Here is an 18,913-nt window from a genome sequence, read left to right on the forward strand (position 1 = left end):
ATTTGTTATGGTTTACATACATATGATTTACCTGTGCAAACCAATGTATGTAGTTGTAAAGAGCCTATTATATCATAGGCATTATTCTAAGTCCTATTTATATTGAATTCTCCCCACATTCAATCCTCACAACCACCCTATAGAGTAGGTGCTCTTACCCCCAGTGTACAGCTAAGGGCACTGGAGTGCAGAGTTGAGTCATGTGCCCAGGCCATCTGGTTCCGAGCCCACGCCCTTGATCACGGTGATTAGCTACTTCTTGGCTTGTCAGTGAATTTGTGTGCGTGTTTCTCAACAGTATGGTTTAGTCGCTTCTCATGAGCTCCTGTGTTTATAAAGCCCAGACCTCAGCTCTCCTCACACACTGCATGAATTCTAGCTGGCCCAGCCAGGGTTCTGCTGCACAGTCGGTCTGGAGATGTGAGACTCTGGGGGAGGCCTGTTACACACAGTGGCAATTGGGGAAATGAGGAGAAAAAACAACAACATTGAAATTGCTGGAATCTGAACCGAAATGTTGAGAGTCTTAGGAGAGGTAAACAAAACACCTGGGGAATACGGATGTCAAGAATGACCGAAAGGACAAGCTGGTACTAGAACTCAGAAGGGTGTGAGGATAAGGCAGAGGCCCCGGGGAAAGTTGCAGTAGAAAGAATGACCATTTCAAAGTGCTCCCTGGGCCTTTGTCTGATGCAGATGAACTCCGGCAAAGAGTGGGCGACACAGGTACTGGAGGTTGCTGGGCATTTCTGTGAAAGGGCAAGGGTTGGGAGACACATGATAAGTTCATGAGATTTCTTTTTGGCCTAACAATTTATGAAGGGAGCTGCACTTAGCTTTGAATTCAAGAAGTCAGTAAACAAGTCACAAGAGAAAAATGAAATGTTCTTTTTCAGACTTGCACACCTACCCCCGTGGAGCGTGAACCCTATAAGGGAGTAGTGATCCTCCTGAAATAGACACAGAAGACTCCACTGCTGGGACCAGGAAACAGACCTACTCCTCACTGTGTGCTGTTGGTAAGGGACGGTGGACAAGGAAAGTATTCCAGCATGACAACATGTGAAATTAGCATCCCTCTCTCCATGACCATTTGAAGAGTTCATGGTCAAGGTCAAAGGCTTCAAAGGGACTTGAGACTCAAGGACAGTTTAGCCAAAGGAAGAATGATAAAAGACCTCTTGACGCAGAACACTGAGATGAGCCTCCAGATTGAAGGAGGCCTTGGGCCAGCTAGAGATTTACCCTCTGAGATGTTAGGAAGTAGTCACCAGAGCCATGGAGAATCCAGTGTGAGCAAGGAGCGCTAGCTGGTGACACAGTAGACCTGTCATTGAGGAAAGTCGGCACCACTTAAAACAGGGAGGACAATTTCAAGGTCTTTTCCAGACTTTATCTGGAAAGATAAATCTTCATATTGTGAAGGCAAATATATTCTAGAACTTAAAGTGAATGAAAAATGAATCATGTGGCTTTGGGGGGTATAATTTTTCAGGAAAATTATTTGATAGTATGTGATATATTTTATTTCACATGCAATTTTTGGGATAATATTATAGATATGATCTTTTTTGAAAAAAAAATATTTTCGTGCTTCATCAATTTTTCTCTTAGTATTTTGACATCCAGAACTTTCTTTTTTAAAGTATCTTGCACATTTTCTTTCTCTCTCTCTCTCTCTCTCTCTCTCTCTCTCTCTCTCTTTTTAGTAGTTTTCTGGTCTTGCAAAGCCAAGTATCTATTTGACAGTGGCTTTGCTGTGACTTATGCATCTCTCTAACGTATCTTCCACTGACTTCACGAAATCTACACATTTTCTCAGTTTTGCAATTTCACTAGACTAAATTGTTAAAGCTTGTGATACATTTTCAGATGTTTCAGAACAGTGCAATCTTCCAAACTCTTACATAAAAGGTTGACATGATGGATAGATGTTTGTGTTCATTAGGGACACTTTGTCAGGGGAGTAGTGTTGTACGCCCCCGGTTAGCCTGCACATTTGCACATGATGATAACCCATGACTTGAGCAACGCGGCTTTGTGCACTCTGGGCTGTGATCGCATTACTGAGGTCCTGAGTAGCCAAACTTTTCAGCTTTTTTTGTCATTCCCTAACTATTGAAGTTATCCTGGCAATCCAGGAAGACTGTGTCAAAAATTTGGAGGAAGATTTAGCAGGAGGAAGAAATTGTATGGAATGCTGTGACCTGCTTTTGCAGCATTGGCAGGAGCAGGGTTAGTGTTTACTTTTATTATCGCATTTCTGGAGGGTTAGGACTGCGCTCCGCATCTGTTTGTGAGAGGGAATGTTTCGCTGAGTTCCTTTTATTCGGTTCAAAAGCAAAGTCAGAGAAAAGGATGCTGCTGTTCCCATCACAGTTAACCGCTGTCAGCCATGGGAAGCCAGCCTCATCTCAACTCCCCGGGAGCCTTTGGAAAGAGTAATCGCTCTAGGCCTCTTTGGTTTCCTTTCAGAAGCAATCACGGTGGGTCTCACTGTGACTTTGCTGCTATGTAAGATGGAAGACATAAATGAATGTTATTGTGATGGAAAGTCTGTGTGAAAATTCACTGATGATACTTCAAAACGTCATCTTGGCTTGTACCAGATTTCTTACTGTGAATTTCTAAAGATCACTTTTTGTTTGTTTGTTTAAAGTTTTTTTTCAATGGAGGCATTTGTTTAAAAATAGCAAACTGCGATCTTACATTCTGTTGTCATTAATAAACATTTAGATCTTCATTGGATATCCTGTGGCTGCGGTATGTGTGTCCTTTTCTAACGAGTAGCATGGGGACTCTGGGAGGTTGGTTTGTGATTCAAAAGCATCATTTCCTGTGTGACATTTGCTTCAGCAACTCCTGGAAATTAGGTCCCTCAGCAAACACCATGTAATCAAACTGGATACTCAACCTTAGGATAACCCCAAGGTAAATGATCCAGTCACGCCGACAAAGGCAGGATCTGAGAGAATTCGGCGGAATCGGGATGGCCTGAAGATGCCCTGTCTCCCCGCTGCTGCCTGGTCTGCACTGGGACCGCCCTTCTGTGTGTGCAGAGAAGCTGAGCTATATTTCTTCTCCTAGGACCTAGGGGAACTGGTCAAGAGAGATTATTTATTTATTTTTATTTTCAAAAAATATATTTCTGTTGATTTTAAAGAGGAAGGGAAAGGGAGAGACATCAATGATGAGAGAGAATCAGAGATCAGCTGCCTCCTGCACACCCCACACTGGGGATCAAGCCTGCATCCCAGGCATGTGCCCTGACCTGGAATTGACCTGTGACCTCCTGGTTCGTAGGTTGATGCTCAACCACTGAGCCACACTGGCCAAGCAAGAAGGATTTTTTTTAAATGTGGATCAGGGGAAAACTCAGGGCAATTATGCTCTCATTGCAGGCCCATCAGCACTGAGATCAGGGTGCATTGGCACATTGGACAAAGGGGTCTAGGAATAGGGTAGTAGGAATCCAGCTACTCGGCTGTAATTTGTATTGAACACACGGGAGAAAGGACAGTGAACTACACCTAAGGGAGAACCATGGCTCTTTTTTTCTCGGGGAAGAAATACCTTAAAATGCTTGATTCCTTTTCTCTCTGCTTCTGTTGACAATAGAAACTCTGCAAGAAGATAACTGAATCCTCAAGAACAAAATAATTAAATTGCTTTCTTATTTAGAAGCCACTTCTCACTCATCCTTTAGTACTCAGCTGAAATATCACCCCCTCTCCAAGGCTTTTCCAGCTCCAACAGGACGGGGTACACCCCACTTTTATGTTCCTCCATAGCAGGGCCCAGCCAACCCCCCATCACAGCACCATCATCACATTGCATAACTGACCTGCCTTACTGTCTCCTCCGGGGAACTGACAGCTCATGCAGGGCAGGGCTTGTCTGGTTCACAATTATTTCCCCAGCAGGTAGCTGAGGGTCTGGCAATTGATTGGAATTCAATGGATTCTTCATTTTTAAATAGAGGAGGAGGTGGAGGAGTTCCTACTGAGCTCCTATATTGGTAGAGATGACGTAAGTAAGCATTCTCGACAAAAATGGATGCAAATGTTGTGGAGCATTTTGGTGTAAGGAAGCTCTAAATCAGTGGTTCTCAACCTTCTGGCCCTTTAAATACAGTTCCTCCTGTTGTGACCCAACCATCAAATTATTGTCGTTGCTACTTCATAACTGTCATGTTGCTACTGTGATGAATCGTCATGTAAATATCTGATGTGCAGAATGGTCTCAGGCGACCCCGGTGAAAGGGTCGTTCGACCGCCAAAGGGGTCGCGACCCACAGGTTGAGAACTGCTGCTCTAAATGCAGAATACAGATTCATTATCAACGTGATAGATCTATTTGGGAGGATGAAGTAGGTATAGGATTCTGCGCTAACAGAGTCATCTGAAATGATTATGCGGATCCCTTTGGTGCTTTTATTGGGCTCTGTCACAAATATTTTGCAGAAACATAGCCTAAGTAATAATATAAGGCAATAGGAGAGCACGATTTAAGCTATGAATATCTCTTTCAGGATCGCCTCTGGTATACGGAGTAAAATCTCTTTGTCACAGCACAACTGCGCCTTCCAGGCCTGGACCAAGGATAGATGGACTGAGTAGCGTTCCGTCTCCACAGTCGCCTTCCATTGCCTCCTTCCTCTCATGTACTGGAGAGAAAAAAAAGTGGAGGCTCTAAAATTCTATTTATTAGCTGTGAGGCCTTCAGTAATTTTTTTAAAAATTTTTTTTATTGATTTCAGAGAGGAAGGGAGAGGGAGGGAGAGATAGAAACAGCATTGATTCAGAGAGAGTCATCCATCATGCCCTCTCCTGGGGATGGAGCCCACAACCAGGCATGTGCCCTCCAGCCATCGGGGCAATGAACTTGAAGCAGTGTCAAGCCCATTCCTGAGCTTTCTCACACCCGCCAGCCCCCCCTGCCATCGGGCTCCCCGCATGATCTAGAGGGGGGTTGGCTCCATCAACCCAGTGTCCGTCCCAGCTCTGCACCATTTGCTTGTGTGGCTCCTGCCAGTCACAGTCTGCTCTACGCCTCGTGTCTGTGAGGTGTGGCTGGCTCTGTAGGCAAGTGCACAAGGGCAGGGAATCTGGAATCAAATTGACTGGGTTCAAAACTTGCTTCTGTCACCACCTGTGCAATGTAGGCAAAATTCTTAAAGTCTCCCAGCCTCTCGTGTCCCACCTGTAAAATGGGAGAATAAAAACACTAACTTAGAGTTTGTGGGAGAATGAAATGGCATAAGGCGTAAGCATTTAACACTGTGCTGAGTGCAAAATAAGCCCTCAATCGGCTACCGGTATGTCTTTGCACTTGACCTCTTTATTGCTCTACACTGAGGCAGAATGAAGCCAGCTAACGCCATCTGAGGAACTTTCCGTCTCCTCTGGGTCACACTTCATGGCCATTGTTGCTCAATAGTACAATTACAGAACCGCTCGCCCGGCTGGCGTGGCTCAGTGCTTGAGCATTGACCTATGACTCAGAAGGTCATGGTTCAATTCCTAGTCAGGGCATGTGCCCAAATTGCAGGCTTGATCTCTAGTGTGGGGCATGCAGGAGGCAGCCTATCAATGATTCTTGTTTATCATTGATGTTTCTATCTCCCTCTCTGTCGCCCTTCCTCTCTGAAGTCAATATGTTACAGAAAACCGGAGAAGAACCAAGCAACGCTTAGAGAGATGGAGTTACATTTATTATTATTACACGCACGGCCCAGAGGAAAATGTCTCTCAAATTCTGGGCCCCATCACACAGTAAGTTTCTTGTATTTATACCTTTTTACCTTCTTTGTCTCCCAAATATGGGGTTTTTCCGGTTCCCTTTGCAAGTTCTTAAAGGGCCCTATGTGCTGGGGCTTTGAGATCTCAACCAAAGGCTTGGCCTGGTGCCAGCACTGATAACTTCGTCTGGGGAAGATTTAATGGCCTCTTTGATATGGGAGTAGTCTTATTTTCCTTATTATTTAAGCCAGCAAGCATTTACAGAAGCCAGAAATAGCAGGGTTAAAATTTCAAACAGCAGTTTTTATATAAGATGGATGCTTCAAATAAAATCTATCTAAAAAAACAAAAACCAACAAACCACAAAAATCAACCTCAGTAGGAAGGCGCTCAGGCAGGTCTTTTATTCAAGCAGGGAAAACGAGGAGCAGGAATAGGGAAGACATCAAGACCACACTTAACAGTGACAGGAAGGGCAGAGGGGAGTACCAGCCTCGGGGCCTGTGGTCCAAAGCTCTGCTCTTTAAGCTGAGCTATAAAACAGGAGAGAGTGCACCCAGCCCTCTAACTGCAGAAAGCTTCGGTGTCTTTGGTGATGTGTTCCGGGCCCTGAGCTAGATGTGGAGGGGGGTTGATAGGGGGAATCTGGCCATGGAGGGCCCGCCAAAGTCCCTAGGACTAGACCGACGAGGAAACCAGGGGGTCCAGGGCCGTGTGGCGAGGACCGTGGCAGGGGCTGGGTGCTTTGGAGCAGAGAGGGAGGATGTCAGTCAAAAGTCCTCCTGAATCCCCTCCCTCTTCTGGATCTTCTTTGCCCACCTCTCTTCCTCTGCCCTCCCTCCTGAAGTTTCCTCCAGCTCGGCAACTCTTGCGTCATGTTGCAGTATTACTCAGACCCACACCCAGGAAAAACACTCGCATTTGTCACAGTGATTATTTTGCACGCGCTGGGGTCGTCTTCTCCATAGCATCTCCTCATTGCCAAGACCCAGATCTTTTGCTTTCTTTTTTATCCCTCGTCGCAACCTTGATGGACACATTGACCACTGTTCCCAAGCGTCCAACACAGTACCAGGCACGTAGTCGGAGGTGAGAAAAAGCTTGTTGGGTAAACACATGTCAACAACGAAACAACTGGTGTCGTTAACAGAGACCTCTTGAGAATAGACTCAACCCTTCCCTTTCGGAGAGTGGGGGTCCTTTTAGATTTTGTTGTGCTTTGGGGATGAAAAGAAGGTATGTGGGGGGGGGGCACATGGCCATAAATCAATGGTAAGTATTACAGTGCCCCCTGTTTCCATGTCTATTCCAAGCCTCAACGCAATTCTTGACTTTCACAGTCTGTCCTCTGAGCTTCTAAGGCATATAGTACATAGTTCTGATAACTATCAGTCATGAGTATTCTAGGAAAGTTTGGAGTTCTAATCTCCCATCGCACTGTCCCCATTAGAGCCCTTGACAGAGCCTCTGACAGGGTTGAGTTTGAGCAAATAAAGTCATCCGTCACGCACCCCTGTTATTGCCCCTGCCAGGTGCCAGTCTCCCTACCTGGGCTCTGAATTCCTCCACCCAGATACCATGTCTTATTCATCTTTATATCTCCAGCACCTCGCAGGAGGCCAGGCCCAGAGCAGGCACAGCTGTGGGGGACAGTTTGCGGGTCCTCAATAAGTTAATGGAATCGTCATAGGACCTGCCAGTTCTATTCCTAGGCCATGCAATTGACAATAGGTGTTCACAAATGCTTATAATAGCGTGATTCATAATAGCAAAAATATGGAAGCAAACCAAATGTTAAGTAAAGACAGCCAGACGCAAAAACCGCATATCGTGTGATTCCATTTAGAGGAAATATTCAGAGTAAGTAAATGCATAGAGACAAAAAGCAGATTAGTGGTTGCCAGGGGTTGGGGCAAGGGAGGAAAAGAGGGTGCCTGCTTTGGGGGGATGATAAAAATGTTGGGAAATTAGAGAGTGGCGACAGTTGCACAACAACACTGTGAATGTATGAAAAGCCACTTTAAAATGGTTACACTGGTAAATTTTAAAATACACAGTTGCATGTGTATTTTACCACAATAAAAACTTTTTTTAAAAAAAGGGTAGGCACATATAACCATTTTCAAATACGTTGGTTAATGTGAGGGACTCGGGAGCTGGGGTGGTTGGAAAATTTGAAGGGAAGGTGGAGAGAGCGGAGTTGAAAAACAACGGTCTCCCAGTGCAATGCCTCACTCTAAGGGGCCCAGCTGCAGCCCCTCCACTCTCCTCCCAGCGCTGAAAAACCAAGTCCTTCCGATGAGCAGAGACGGACTGAGAAATGCTTACAGATTATGACTCAGCAATAGTCACTGTGAAAGTGCTGGCTGATAATGGAACCAGTTTCCTTATCCTGAGTTGTTATAACAGATTTTCCCCCACCCCATGCTCCCTCTTTACTGCCTCTGGAGTCACCCACTTTCCCACTCTGCCCACTCCTCCAACGGAAACCCTGGGGCCTGGGAACCCCCTGGGCCTGGGAACCTCCGGGAAGTGACTTTGCTCATGGTCATGAGACGAGACCACAGAGTTAGATGTGCGCTGAATAGGCTCCTGAGATCCTGCCCAAGGGCCTGTCCTCTGTTCCTTTCCAGCTGTGCGACCTTGGGCCAGTCACTCAGCCTCTCTGAGCTGCAGTTTCCTCACCTGGAAGTGGTAACATTCACAGTCTGGTCGCAGGGCTATTGCGAGGCACACCCGAGATCTGTCGCTGACATTGGTGTGCAGCCTGTCCGATGCCGGACACAGGTAAGAGCCAGCTCATTGTCAGAGCGGATTAAAGGGCCAGGCTTCAGATACTCCAGCCAGGAGGCCAGAGGCCACAGGCTTAACCACTCTAAGCCTCGGGAGCCTCCTGGGGACCCTAGCACCGTCATCAGAAGCTTGTGGTGAGGTTCCGATGAGGGGGCGCTCAGAAGCAGCCAGCACAGAGCCGGAAGGAGGGAGCCGTAGGTAAATGACAAGTTTTGCAGCCAGCTCCATTTCCCTGCGTCACTGCGGGCCCTGGGGAAGGGACTGAGGGAAGAACGCCAGTCAGCACCGCCTCCCACACACCCCGGTTCCTGCCGGTCCCTGTCCTATTGAGCAAGATTCCAGCTGGGCCTGTCGCAGACTCAGGCTCGGTGACTGCGCCCCCCGCTGAGCTGAGCACCCCAGGCTGCAGATTGAGGGCCCGGCGGGGGGCGGGCAGCCCCACCAGCCCGCTGCCCTGGTCCCAGGCCTGGAGCTCGCTAGGCTCCTTTTGGCACCGCAGCCGGATGGCCTGAGAGTTACGTGTTCTCCATCTCCCATCCCTGCTCCAAGCTCTGAGTTCATAAGTGGTTCGCAGTACTCAGAGTGACAGTGGTTCTCAACCTTCAGGCCCTTTAAATACAGTTCCTCATGTTGTGACCCAACCATAAAATTATTTTCGTTGCTACTTCATAACTGTCATGTTGCTGCTGTGATGAATCGTAATGTAAGTATCTGATATGCAGGATGGTCTTAGGCGACCCCTGGGAAAGGGTCGTTCGACCGCCAAAGGGGTCGCGACCCACAGGTTGAGAACCGATGCTTTACACCCTATGGCCAACTCACTGTAAAGAATTCTCCAGTCCTGGGAATTCTAGCAACAAGATGGCTTACTTTCCCCATTCTGAAGCGCGCACCCGCCCATCAATACTTACTGGCCCTGCTCGGGTCTGCTGGGAGGGGAGGGGTGTGCAGGGAGAAGGTACTAGGCTTCTGCGGACTCCGTGGGTCTATGCAGGAAGCGCTGGGATTTCAGGAGGTCCTCAATGAAAGCTTTTTCTGGTTGTGGTTGTTTGGTTCTTTCCTTTCTTTCTTTCTTTTTAATTTTCCTTTTTGGTAGGTAATGAAGGGAAAGTGGAGCCTCTTGAATCTTAACTGAAGGATCCTAGAATCTACCATTATGCCCCTGGATCTACTGGGAAAGGGGGAAATGAAATTCTTTGAAGGCCACTGGCTTTACAGGAGAAAGGAAGCCCCACAGAGCAGAAGGGAGGCGTGGTGTGGGCAAAGGTCAAAGCCCCAAAGGCAGCGCCTCGTGCACCACAGGGCACAGGGGGCCCCGAGCCTGGCGTGAAAAGAGGGCCTCCATCGCTTCTCCCAGGCTGTGTGGCCTGGGGAAAGTCCCACGGCCTCTCTGATCCTCAGTTTCTTGATCCGTGAAATGAAAACGGTAATACCCACCCTGTTTACTGCGTTGTCAAAGGAACCACATGAAGTTTGTGAACAACCAAACAATGTCACGTAACGAGTAGAATATGATTATGTCAGTGACGTGCTCAAAACGTTGGTTACTCTGGAAAGTTAGTTTGCAGTAGGAAATTCAGAATGAAAGAAAGTATAAAGGCCATCGGAGATTTAAAAATAGATTGATGAGATCATGATAATAGCAGAAGGGCACTTTTGAGGGGAGGGTGCCAAGAAACAGAGAGAAGAGCTGGGACCTCAACAAGTGGGACCTCAACAAGGATCCTGGATTTGATTCCGGTCAAGGGCACCTTGGCTCGGGGTGGGGGGAGCCGTCAGGCCCCCGGGGAGGAAGCTGGGGTTTGCTCACTGATGTGCTGAGTAATGGGGTTGGGGAACAGTCCATGATGTGAATGTTTTCTGTGAGTCATTGTACCATCCATACTGAAGGTCACATGCAAAAGCCAGAGCCAGGAACAGGCATGCCAGCCGAGGCTAGGACTGTGTCCAAGAACCCATGGAGAAGATGCGCTGGCCCAGGAGGGTGGTGAAATGAGTTGGACACTCCAGGCAAGTTCAGAGAAAGCCCAGCAAGAGGCCATGGAGGAGGTCAGAAGGAACACTCGGCTGTCTGGGCAGAGGAGACTGCCAGCAAGCGTAAGGGCCCGCCCCGAGGATGGGGTGGGAGGCCAAAAAGGGCAAGAAGTTTGGAAGGAACTGAAATCCATGGCAGGGCGGTGAGGATGCTACTCAGGATGCTACTCAGCCCTGAAGGGAGCCTGCCAGGCCCCTGGCATAGGGTCAGAGCTGCAGGGCAAAGGGAGTATTGATTCCCAGGAGTGAGACACCTGGATTGTGTCTTGGTCCTGCTCCCCCAGGGAGCAGTTAGGGACCACAGGCTCCTTGGGACCTGGAGCTATGTCTCATTCCTCTCTGTAGCCTTACTGCCCCGCACAGAGCCTGGTGTTCAGAGGGCACTCAGTCAGTGTACCTTGGAATGAACCAACAAATGGATGGCAAATGAATACGGCCACGTTTAAAATACCAACATGTTTTGAACTTTCTCTTTTTGGTGACTCTTGGCAGACTTTGGCCTTCTTTCTAGTGCCAGATAGCTAGTGTGGACAGCACCCCACTGTCCCTCCTGAGACCCCCTGGCCATTGACCACGTCTCGGGTCTCCGTCCCTTCTCTTTCTATTGTGTATGTTCTCGAGATGACTGTGCTCCATTTAGTGGCTTGTTTCCATGACAACTTGTTCCTTCATACCGTCTAGTTCCCAGGCATTACCTACTGTATCTTATTCAGTTCCCAGCCTTGCTTACATCCTGTCCTGATGCAGAATGTCTTCCATTAAGGGAACATCATCTTCTCAGAAATTAACTTTAAAAATGGCATTAAACAGATTATGGCATGTTGGGTGTGTTTTTTCAACTAGAAGTAAAAAATTTCTCCACCACTTCCTTGCCAAGAAACACATTTCCTTGTCGGCTGTTTTCATCGACTCTTTTCAAAACTTTTTGTCTCCACACGTATTGAAAGCCAGCCTTTAGGAGAAGCATTTGGCTCCCAACATAATTTGGCTCTCAAACTTTCACCCACTCCCCTGGACTCCACCCCCTGCTGGCCACTGCCACGATCACAGTGCCGCAGTCTCACCTTCCATACTGAAGATCTGAACCATCTCCAAAAAGAGTTGTGACACATGACTCACTTCTATTTTACTGTCAGTTTTGTTAGTCTGGTCCAAATGTGCTTTTAGGGCTCCCAACGTGGTTTTCATCACGTTACTGAAGAAGGATCCATCTGACCCATCCCTGGAACTCATCTTGCTCCACTCCTTGGGTGCGTCTTGACCACGGTCTCTTCCTCAGCAATAAAACTTGTGAGACTTTTAGGAAAGTACTCAGAAAGGGCCAACGAATGCCGGTTGAGGGTCATCTCATCTTTCTTCTCAAGATGGACATTCACATCAGCTGCCAGAACTCTCTACCACGCCCCTTGCGGCCAGCTGTGGATAGGCTTGTCCTTGGTCCATCAACCAGACCTGTCCATCACTTGAGGCCGTTCACCACCGACCACCCCTGCCTTCCAGTGAAGCATCACATTGGTCCAGGCATTTGGTTTCTCTCACTTATAAGGCCTCTCATGACTCAATTCAGTGTACTGCGGAGGTGTCCTGGCTAGATCCGTCCCTCAGTGCTCAGAGAGCTTCTACACAGCGACCATTTATTGTGGCTGAGGTGTAACGCCAAGTTCCTTAGAATAGCTTCCCTCTGACTGTGCATCATAAATCCAATTTTGATTTCTCCTGCCCTTTTCATGCCTGCATTTAGAGCCAACATGCACCGAAGGATATGGAAAGCTCATCCTATCTGTGCAGCTATACCATGACTAAAAAATATTTTCTAAAGAGTTAGTCTGCCCCTAGCCGGTTTGGCTCAGAGGATAGAGAATCGGCCTGCAGGTCAAAGGGTCCTGGGTTTCATTCCGGTCAAGGGCAGGTACCTTGGCTGCAGGCTCCTCGCCACACCGGGCCTTGGTCAGAGCTCATGCAGGAGGCAACCGTTCGATGTGTTTCTCTCACATCAAAGTTTCTCTCTGTCTTTCCCTCTCTCTCCCACTCTCCCTAATAAACCAATGGAAAAATATTCTTGGGTGAGGATTAACCAAAAAAAAAAAAGAGCTAGTCTGCATACTGTACATGGGGGAATTCGTGTGGGGGAAAGTCTTTGCTGGCCGTTCACTATACTGGATTGAATTGTTTCCCTCCAAAATTATGTTCAAGCCCTAGTCCTCAGTACCAGCAAAGGTGATCTTATTTGGAAAGAGGGTCTTTGCAAGTGTAATTAAGTTAAGATGAGGTCCTACTGGATTGGAGTGGGCCTAATCCAATCACTGCTGTTCTTACATGAAGAGAGAATATTGACACAGGAGAACGGAGCCTGGCATGTGAGGACGAAGGCAGAAGTTGGAGTTATGTTGCCAGAAGACACAGAAAGCAAAGGCTCGCCAGCCAGCACCAGGAGGGAGAAGAGACAAGGAAGGGTTCTGCCCTAGAGACTTTGGAAGGAGCCCAGCCCTCCTGACACCTTGAATGCCGCTTCTAACCTTGACAGCCAAAGAACTTGGAGGCCCTGAGAGGAGAAGCCATGTAACCACCGTTCCAGGGCTAGCAAAGGGCAGCGCCAAACTCAGAATCCTGTGCTCCTTCCAAATGAGAAATCAAGAACTGGAAAAGTGGGAGGGCTTAGATCTAAGGAGGTAGGTTTTGTAGAACCTCACTCCATAGCTGGGAACACACACGTTTCCCAAAGGAGGATGTATGGGGATCAGGATTCAACCTCTACTCTAGTTTTCAAAATTAATATTTGAATTCATTCTGAACATTTAAAGATTGGGCACGTTCCTATAAACACCTAGGTGCCTGGCTATTTCAGGAAAAGTGAGCTGATCTGTGAGAAAGTGAATAAAAGCTGCCCCCATTTCACGTTCAGGCTGGGCAGCCCCACCTATGTGGCCAGCTGCACAATTTATATGACCTACACGCCCCCGTGGGCCCTGGAGTTTGCAACCCCGGGGAGCGGGGAAGAAGGGTAGAGGCCCTGAGCCTGGGGGTGAGAGTTGTAATGTCAGGGGGTGAAGAAGCCAATCAAGGAACCACGAGACAAGCAGGGCCGGGGAGCCCAGGACAGAGTTTCCATCTGTTTTCAGGTGAAGTGGCAGGATATGGAAACCGGAAAACAAAAAAAAAAGGGAAGGTGGTGGGAGGGTGGGGTGGGGTCAACCCTCCAATACTGCACAGTGGTGATGACTTAGGCAAAACATCTTCTTTCCTATTTTTAACTGGAGCACAGAAGCTGCGTCAGAGGACGGGCTGCTGACTCACCCAGCTGAGGCGCCTTTCTCTGAATTGCACAAATGCCATCGACACCGGCTGCAGAGCTTTGGAGAAGCAAAGACAGCGACGCCTGCGCACAGGGCAGTCGTAGAGCGCTCTGAGTGGGAGCTCCGTGTTCTGGGCCACGGCTTTCTGGAAGTTGTCTAGGATCTCATGGTTGAATGATGCAGATGCTCAAAGGGAAATCATTTATCTGTTTGAGCTGAATTAGTAACCCCATGACACTGCTGCCCTCTAAAGTTTAGCGAGGACTGGTTTCCAGTGTGATGACGTGGAGAATTGAGACCATTTTCAGCAAGACTATTTTCTAGTTGTATGCATATCCCTGCACCGGGAGTTGTCAGATCCAAGAACAAAGGGTTCTGAATGCTTTATGGGCAAGAAGCACGTTGTGACAATGGCGGGACTTGAGTGTCAGCAGAGACCACGGCGGTCAAATCAGGCAGCCCTCCCCACGTCGCTAGGGGGAAATGGGGCGGTTGCGGTTGCATGGGCCCTGCTCCAGCCCCCCGGGCCTCACCGCTTCAGTGCGCCCCTGACTGCCAGCTGCCAGCCGCTGCATCCCTTTGCCTGGGGACGTTTTCAGAACCGAGGAAAGCCAGATGTGCCAGGGAATGAACACCACCCAGGGGCAGCAGCAGCCCCCCATCAGCAACTGGCAGGAGTTGCTGTGTAAATACCACAGCCCCCACCCTAGGCCTGGGTTCCACAGTGGGTGAGCAGAGAGCAGGCTGCGGGCTTTGGTAGGCAACTATCTCCTTGCAAGTTAATGATATAATAATGTTGTTTTCAGTGTGTGTCACATAGTTTACATATCTATATAAAAGGTATATACTGTCTACATAATACTATATGTGTATATGTATGCATACTAAATAATGTAAATGTGATGTGTGTGTTTATGTATGAATATTACTTTCTATTTATGAAAAGTGATACGGTTTTTCCATTTACAATGATGTTATAAAGTTGCCTTTTAGAATGAACTTGTTTATAAAAATGCTGAGTCGATTACAAGAACATATGGGTAAATGGTAGAGCATGACCTATGCCAAGATGGTAAGAAATCGTGGCGCTCTGCAGGAATGACTTGCGTCGCTCCTGCTTTGTTTTGCAGAACCTCAGGTGCCCTAGGAACTTCCCAGGTGGACAAGAGGAAGGAAGGCAGGCTTCAGGGCCCCCAGCTGTCTCAAACAGGGCAGCTGTGTCTTCACTGGGTGGGAATTGGTGATGTAAAGAGTGAATTGGCCCGGCCGATGTGGTTCAGTGGTTGAGCATTGACCTATGAACCAGGAGGTCAGTGTTCAATTCCCAGTCAGGGCACATGCCAGGGTTGCGGGCTCGGTTCCCAGTAGGGGGCATGCAGGAGGCACAATGGATGATTCTCTGTCATCATTGATGTTTCTTTCTCTCTCTCCCTCTTCTTTCCTCTCTGAAATCAATAAAAATATATATTAAAGAGTGGATTGGAGGAAGGGGGTCTACAGCTAAAAAGAATAATAGATAGTCAGTTTGAAAAATTCAAATGGGGTCCAACAGTCAATTGATCAAAAAATGGAGGCCCAGGGAGTTTAAATGACATCTCCCGGTTCCCACTCAGAGGTTGTGAGAGAGCCAGGACACAGCCCCATTTACAAGACTCTCGGCCATGCAGGACTTGGTGAGGCCTTGAAGGATGGGAGGGAGTGGGTGGGAGGAAGTGGACAGGGAAAGAAGATGAGAAGTGCTTTACGATTGAGCAGGGTCAGGAGAGCAAAAGTATGAAGTGGAATGCAGATGACTCTCCTGGGGGTCAGGTGGAGAGGAAAAGAGAGGAATTAGGTGCGGGAATAGATGGGAGGGGAGCGGGGAATGTGACTTCACCAGGATGTGTGGGTCCAGATCTCTGAGCTGGGAAATGACACGTGAAAACCTCGCTCTGGGAGGCAGCATAATAGAGAGTAACTATGTTCAAATGTCGCTCCCAGAACACACTGTGCACACGTTACTTAGCCTGCTGGCGCCTCAGTCTCTTCATCTTATAACAGCAATAACATCAGAACTCCCTTCATGAGGTTTTGGTAAAGATTAATGGAAATAATACACCAAAAACAGTGTCAGGTACCCAGTAAGGGCTCAATACATATGTAACAGCTATTAAGATGTTTTCTATGAAGGACTGAATCGTGTTGAGAGAAGGAAGTGCCTCGGCTTAGCTCGTTAGTAGCAGAGCCAGAATTAGATGTCCGTTCTTCTCGGTCCTAATTCAACACTCTTTTCTTTCATTGCACCGCGTTTGAAAACAATGCATTCTTGTTTTCTTGTTTGTATTATTAGCATTTCCACCTGCAAGTCATAGCATGCTTATCTCAGGGCAGACATACCCCCACCGTGGTTTCCTGTGGGAAAAACAATTTGGATCTATTTCTTTCCCTCCCTAATTAATATGTCACATTTAGAGTGAGTACGCCGCTCACTCTGAGAAGGCAAGACTTTTCCATTTTCAGAGCTTCAGCCTCTGACACCGCAGCCTGACTTTTACCAGTATGAAATTACCTATGACCATAGAATTTAATAAGCATTCTGATTGTTTTTGTGTCTGTAGAGAAAATAACATTTATTTTGATGAAAATGTTATCTTTTCCTTTTTTCACCTAATAAATCATTCTTATGGCCCAAGAGTTGCTGTTGTTCTTTATGATTCATTGATCAACAATGAAAGAACAAACAAATCAAATGCTGAAACAAATCAAAAGACAGACCAGTCTCCCAGAATGCAGTCTCCCAAAGACTAAGAGATGGCGGCTTCCTTGGGGATTCTGTAATCCAGCTCCTTCCTCTTTACAGATGAGAAAATTAAGGTGAGAAAGGGGAAGTGACGTTTTTTGCAAAGTCATTCAGCTGGTTGGTGGTACAGAGGGATTTTGAACCCATTTCTTTTATGCCTTTGAATGGATTTCTAAAAAGTCTTCCTGTATTATTAGGCAGGCCAATCCAGGTTGACACTTATTTTTCCAAAGAAAGTTTTATTGATACACAGTCATGTTCATTAATTTCCTTGTTGTCTATGGTTGTGTTCTCACTACAGTGGCAGAGGTGAGTTCTTACAACAGAGACCCCATGGCTGCAAAGCCTGAAATATTTATTATCCATCAATTCACAGAAAAAGTTTGCCAATCCCTGGTGTGTATCAAGCCTGGTTGAAATACGATTTTTCTGCCTTGTTTTTGTTCTTTTTGTTAAGAGTTAAAGAAAGTGAGGTTGGGTGGGGAACAATGGGGGAAAAAAGAAGAAGAAAGAGCTGCCCTAGCCAGTTTGGCTCAGTGGATAGAGCGTCAGCCTGTGGACTCAAGGGTCCTGTGTTCAATTCCAGTGAAGGGCACATGCCAGGGTTGTGGGCTTAATCTCCAATAGGGGGCATGCAGGAAGCAGCCAATTAATGATTCTCTTTCATCATTGATGTTTCTATCTCTCCTTTCTTCTCTGAAATCAATAAAAATATATTTTAAAAAAATAATTGACACCCTAACCGGTTTGGCTCAGTGGATAGAGCGTCAGCGGATTCAAGGGTCCCAGGTTCGATTCCGGTTAAGGGCATGTACCTTGGTTGCAGGCACATCCCCAGTAGGGAGGGTGCAGGAGGCAGCTGATCGATGTTTCTCTCTCATCGATGTTTCTAACTCTCTATCCTTCTCCCTTCTTCTCTGTAAAAAATCAATAAAATATTTTTTTTTAAAAATTGACTTCGAAGGTCTTTGTCACTATTACTGACTTTGGGTGGGAAAGCTAGTTCTTACTCCCTTAGGATGAGAAATGTTTATTTTTTTTCTCTCTCAGGTGAATTAAAACAAAAATACTTAATGTGTGAAGAGACTAACATATTCCACATTATAATCAGGATTGATCAGGTTCTAACAGAGAAAACAGCAGGTATAAAATCTAAAAAAAAGGAAAGACAAGGTTTAACATCTTGAGTAGAATACTAAAAGAGATCTATTACTATGACGGCATTTGGAATGACTGGATCTTGCTGTCAGAGAGAAGCACAACTAGAACAAATATGGAGTCGACGAGGGCATCAGAATGACACCTGGAAAACCCTGACAAAATACAGCCACCGCGTGGGGATTCATGAGATGAGAAATAGTGGCTTAGACTTCAATGCAATATCCTTTTCTAAGCCGTTACAATTAGAGGTGAAAAGGGAGCTCTATTTAATTACCTTGGGCAGTATCTTTCTGCCTCCATAAGATTAACAAAGCACATTTCACAATAGATGTCTCAAGAAATTTAACTTAACCATTCATTTAAATCTGAAGTGGGTAAGCTGCAATTAAATAAGCATTTTATCTCCCAAGTTAGACTGGTCCTAATTAGCGAGTCTACATCTTGTTTTCAAGATCAAAATTGCCTTTTGTGACAGCACCTCCTTGCTGCTCGTCCTCCCGATGGGGCAAGCACTTCGGCGCAAGGGCAGCCTGGCCTAACATAAGGACAGCCGGACAGAAGTCTCCAGAAGTCTCGTGAACCCTTCTAAGGCATAGTCAGTGGGAAACAAGAGAGATTCTGCTACATCAGAACAGTGGTTATAATTGAAAGGAAATTAAAAGCCCTTTACCACCCCTCTAGTGCCCCCCTCTCAGGGAAGAGGTGTAACCTGGGCATTCGTAGTAGGCAGAGAGCCTGGCCATGGTTCCATAAAGGCATGGCCTGCCCAGAGCTTTTGGAATTTACCAGAAGCTACTATATGTTGCCATTTACTGTCTGAGCATCTATCTGTCTTCCTGAGTAGATTGGAAACATGCCAAAGGCAGGGACCGTGGTTGAGCATATGGGTATCACCAACACCTTCTCTGTGCCCCGTTCAAATGTTCGCTGTCGATGTTGATGATGATGTTCGGTAGGTAAGTTAGTTAATTCGTAGAATTTACAAGGGCAAAAGCATCCAGTTTCCTCACAAAATCGAGCAATTGATTGTTTGTCTCAGTTAATGTGGGGAAGGTCCCTCCTCTCTAGGAGGAATGAATACAACACGAGTACAAAAATCCATACAGTGTGTC

General features: G+C 46.8%; 1 protein-coding gene and 1 long non-coding RNA gene across 4 annotated transcripts in view; both read left to right on the plus strand.

Annotated features, from left to right (window-relative positions):
* Positions 1–4,664, plus strand: part of DPYS (dihydropyrimidinase) — a 73,271-nt gene extending 68,607 nt beyond the window's left edge. For 2 of the 3 annotated variants that reach the window (XM_059671937.1, XM_059671936.1), the window contains exon 9: positions 897–2,744. In XM_059671937.1, the coding sequence (XP_059527920.1) occupies positions 897–959 (63 nt within the window). In that variant the 3' untranslated portion in view covers positions 960–2,744. Of the gene's footprint in view, positions 1–896; positions 2,745–4,531 lie in introns of those variants that run through there. The other variant, XM_059671938.1, reaches the window with a different exon arrangement.
* Positions 4,665–4,771: 107 nt separating this feature from the next.
* LOC132219627 (uncharacterized) lies at positions 4,772–13,681 on the plus strand. Its single transcript, XR_009449535.1, has 3 exons — positions 4,772–5,774; positions 8,375–8,528; positions 9,631–13,681. It is a non-coding gene; the product is annotated as an uncharacterized LOC132219627 (long non-coding RNA).
* Positions 13,682–18,913: the final 5,232 nt, after the last annotated feature.

The sequence above is a fragment of the Myotis daubentonii genome, chromosome 17 (assembly GCF_963259705.1).
Source record: "Myotis daubentonii chromosome 17, mMyoDau2.1, whole genome shotgun sequence".
In the NCBI taxonomy this organism is placed as follows: Eukaryota; Metazoa; Chordata; class Mammalia; order Chiroptera; family Vespertilionidae; genus Myotis; species Myotis daubentonii.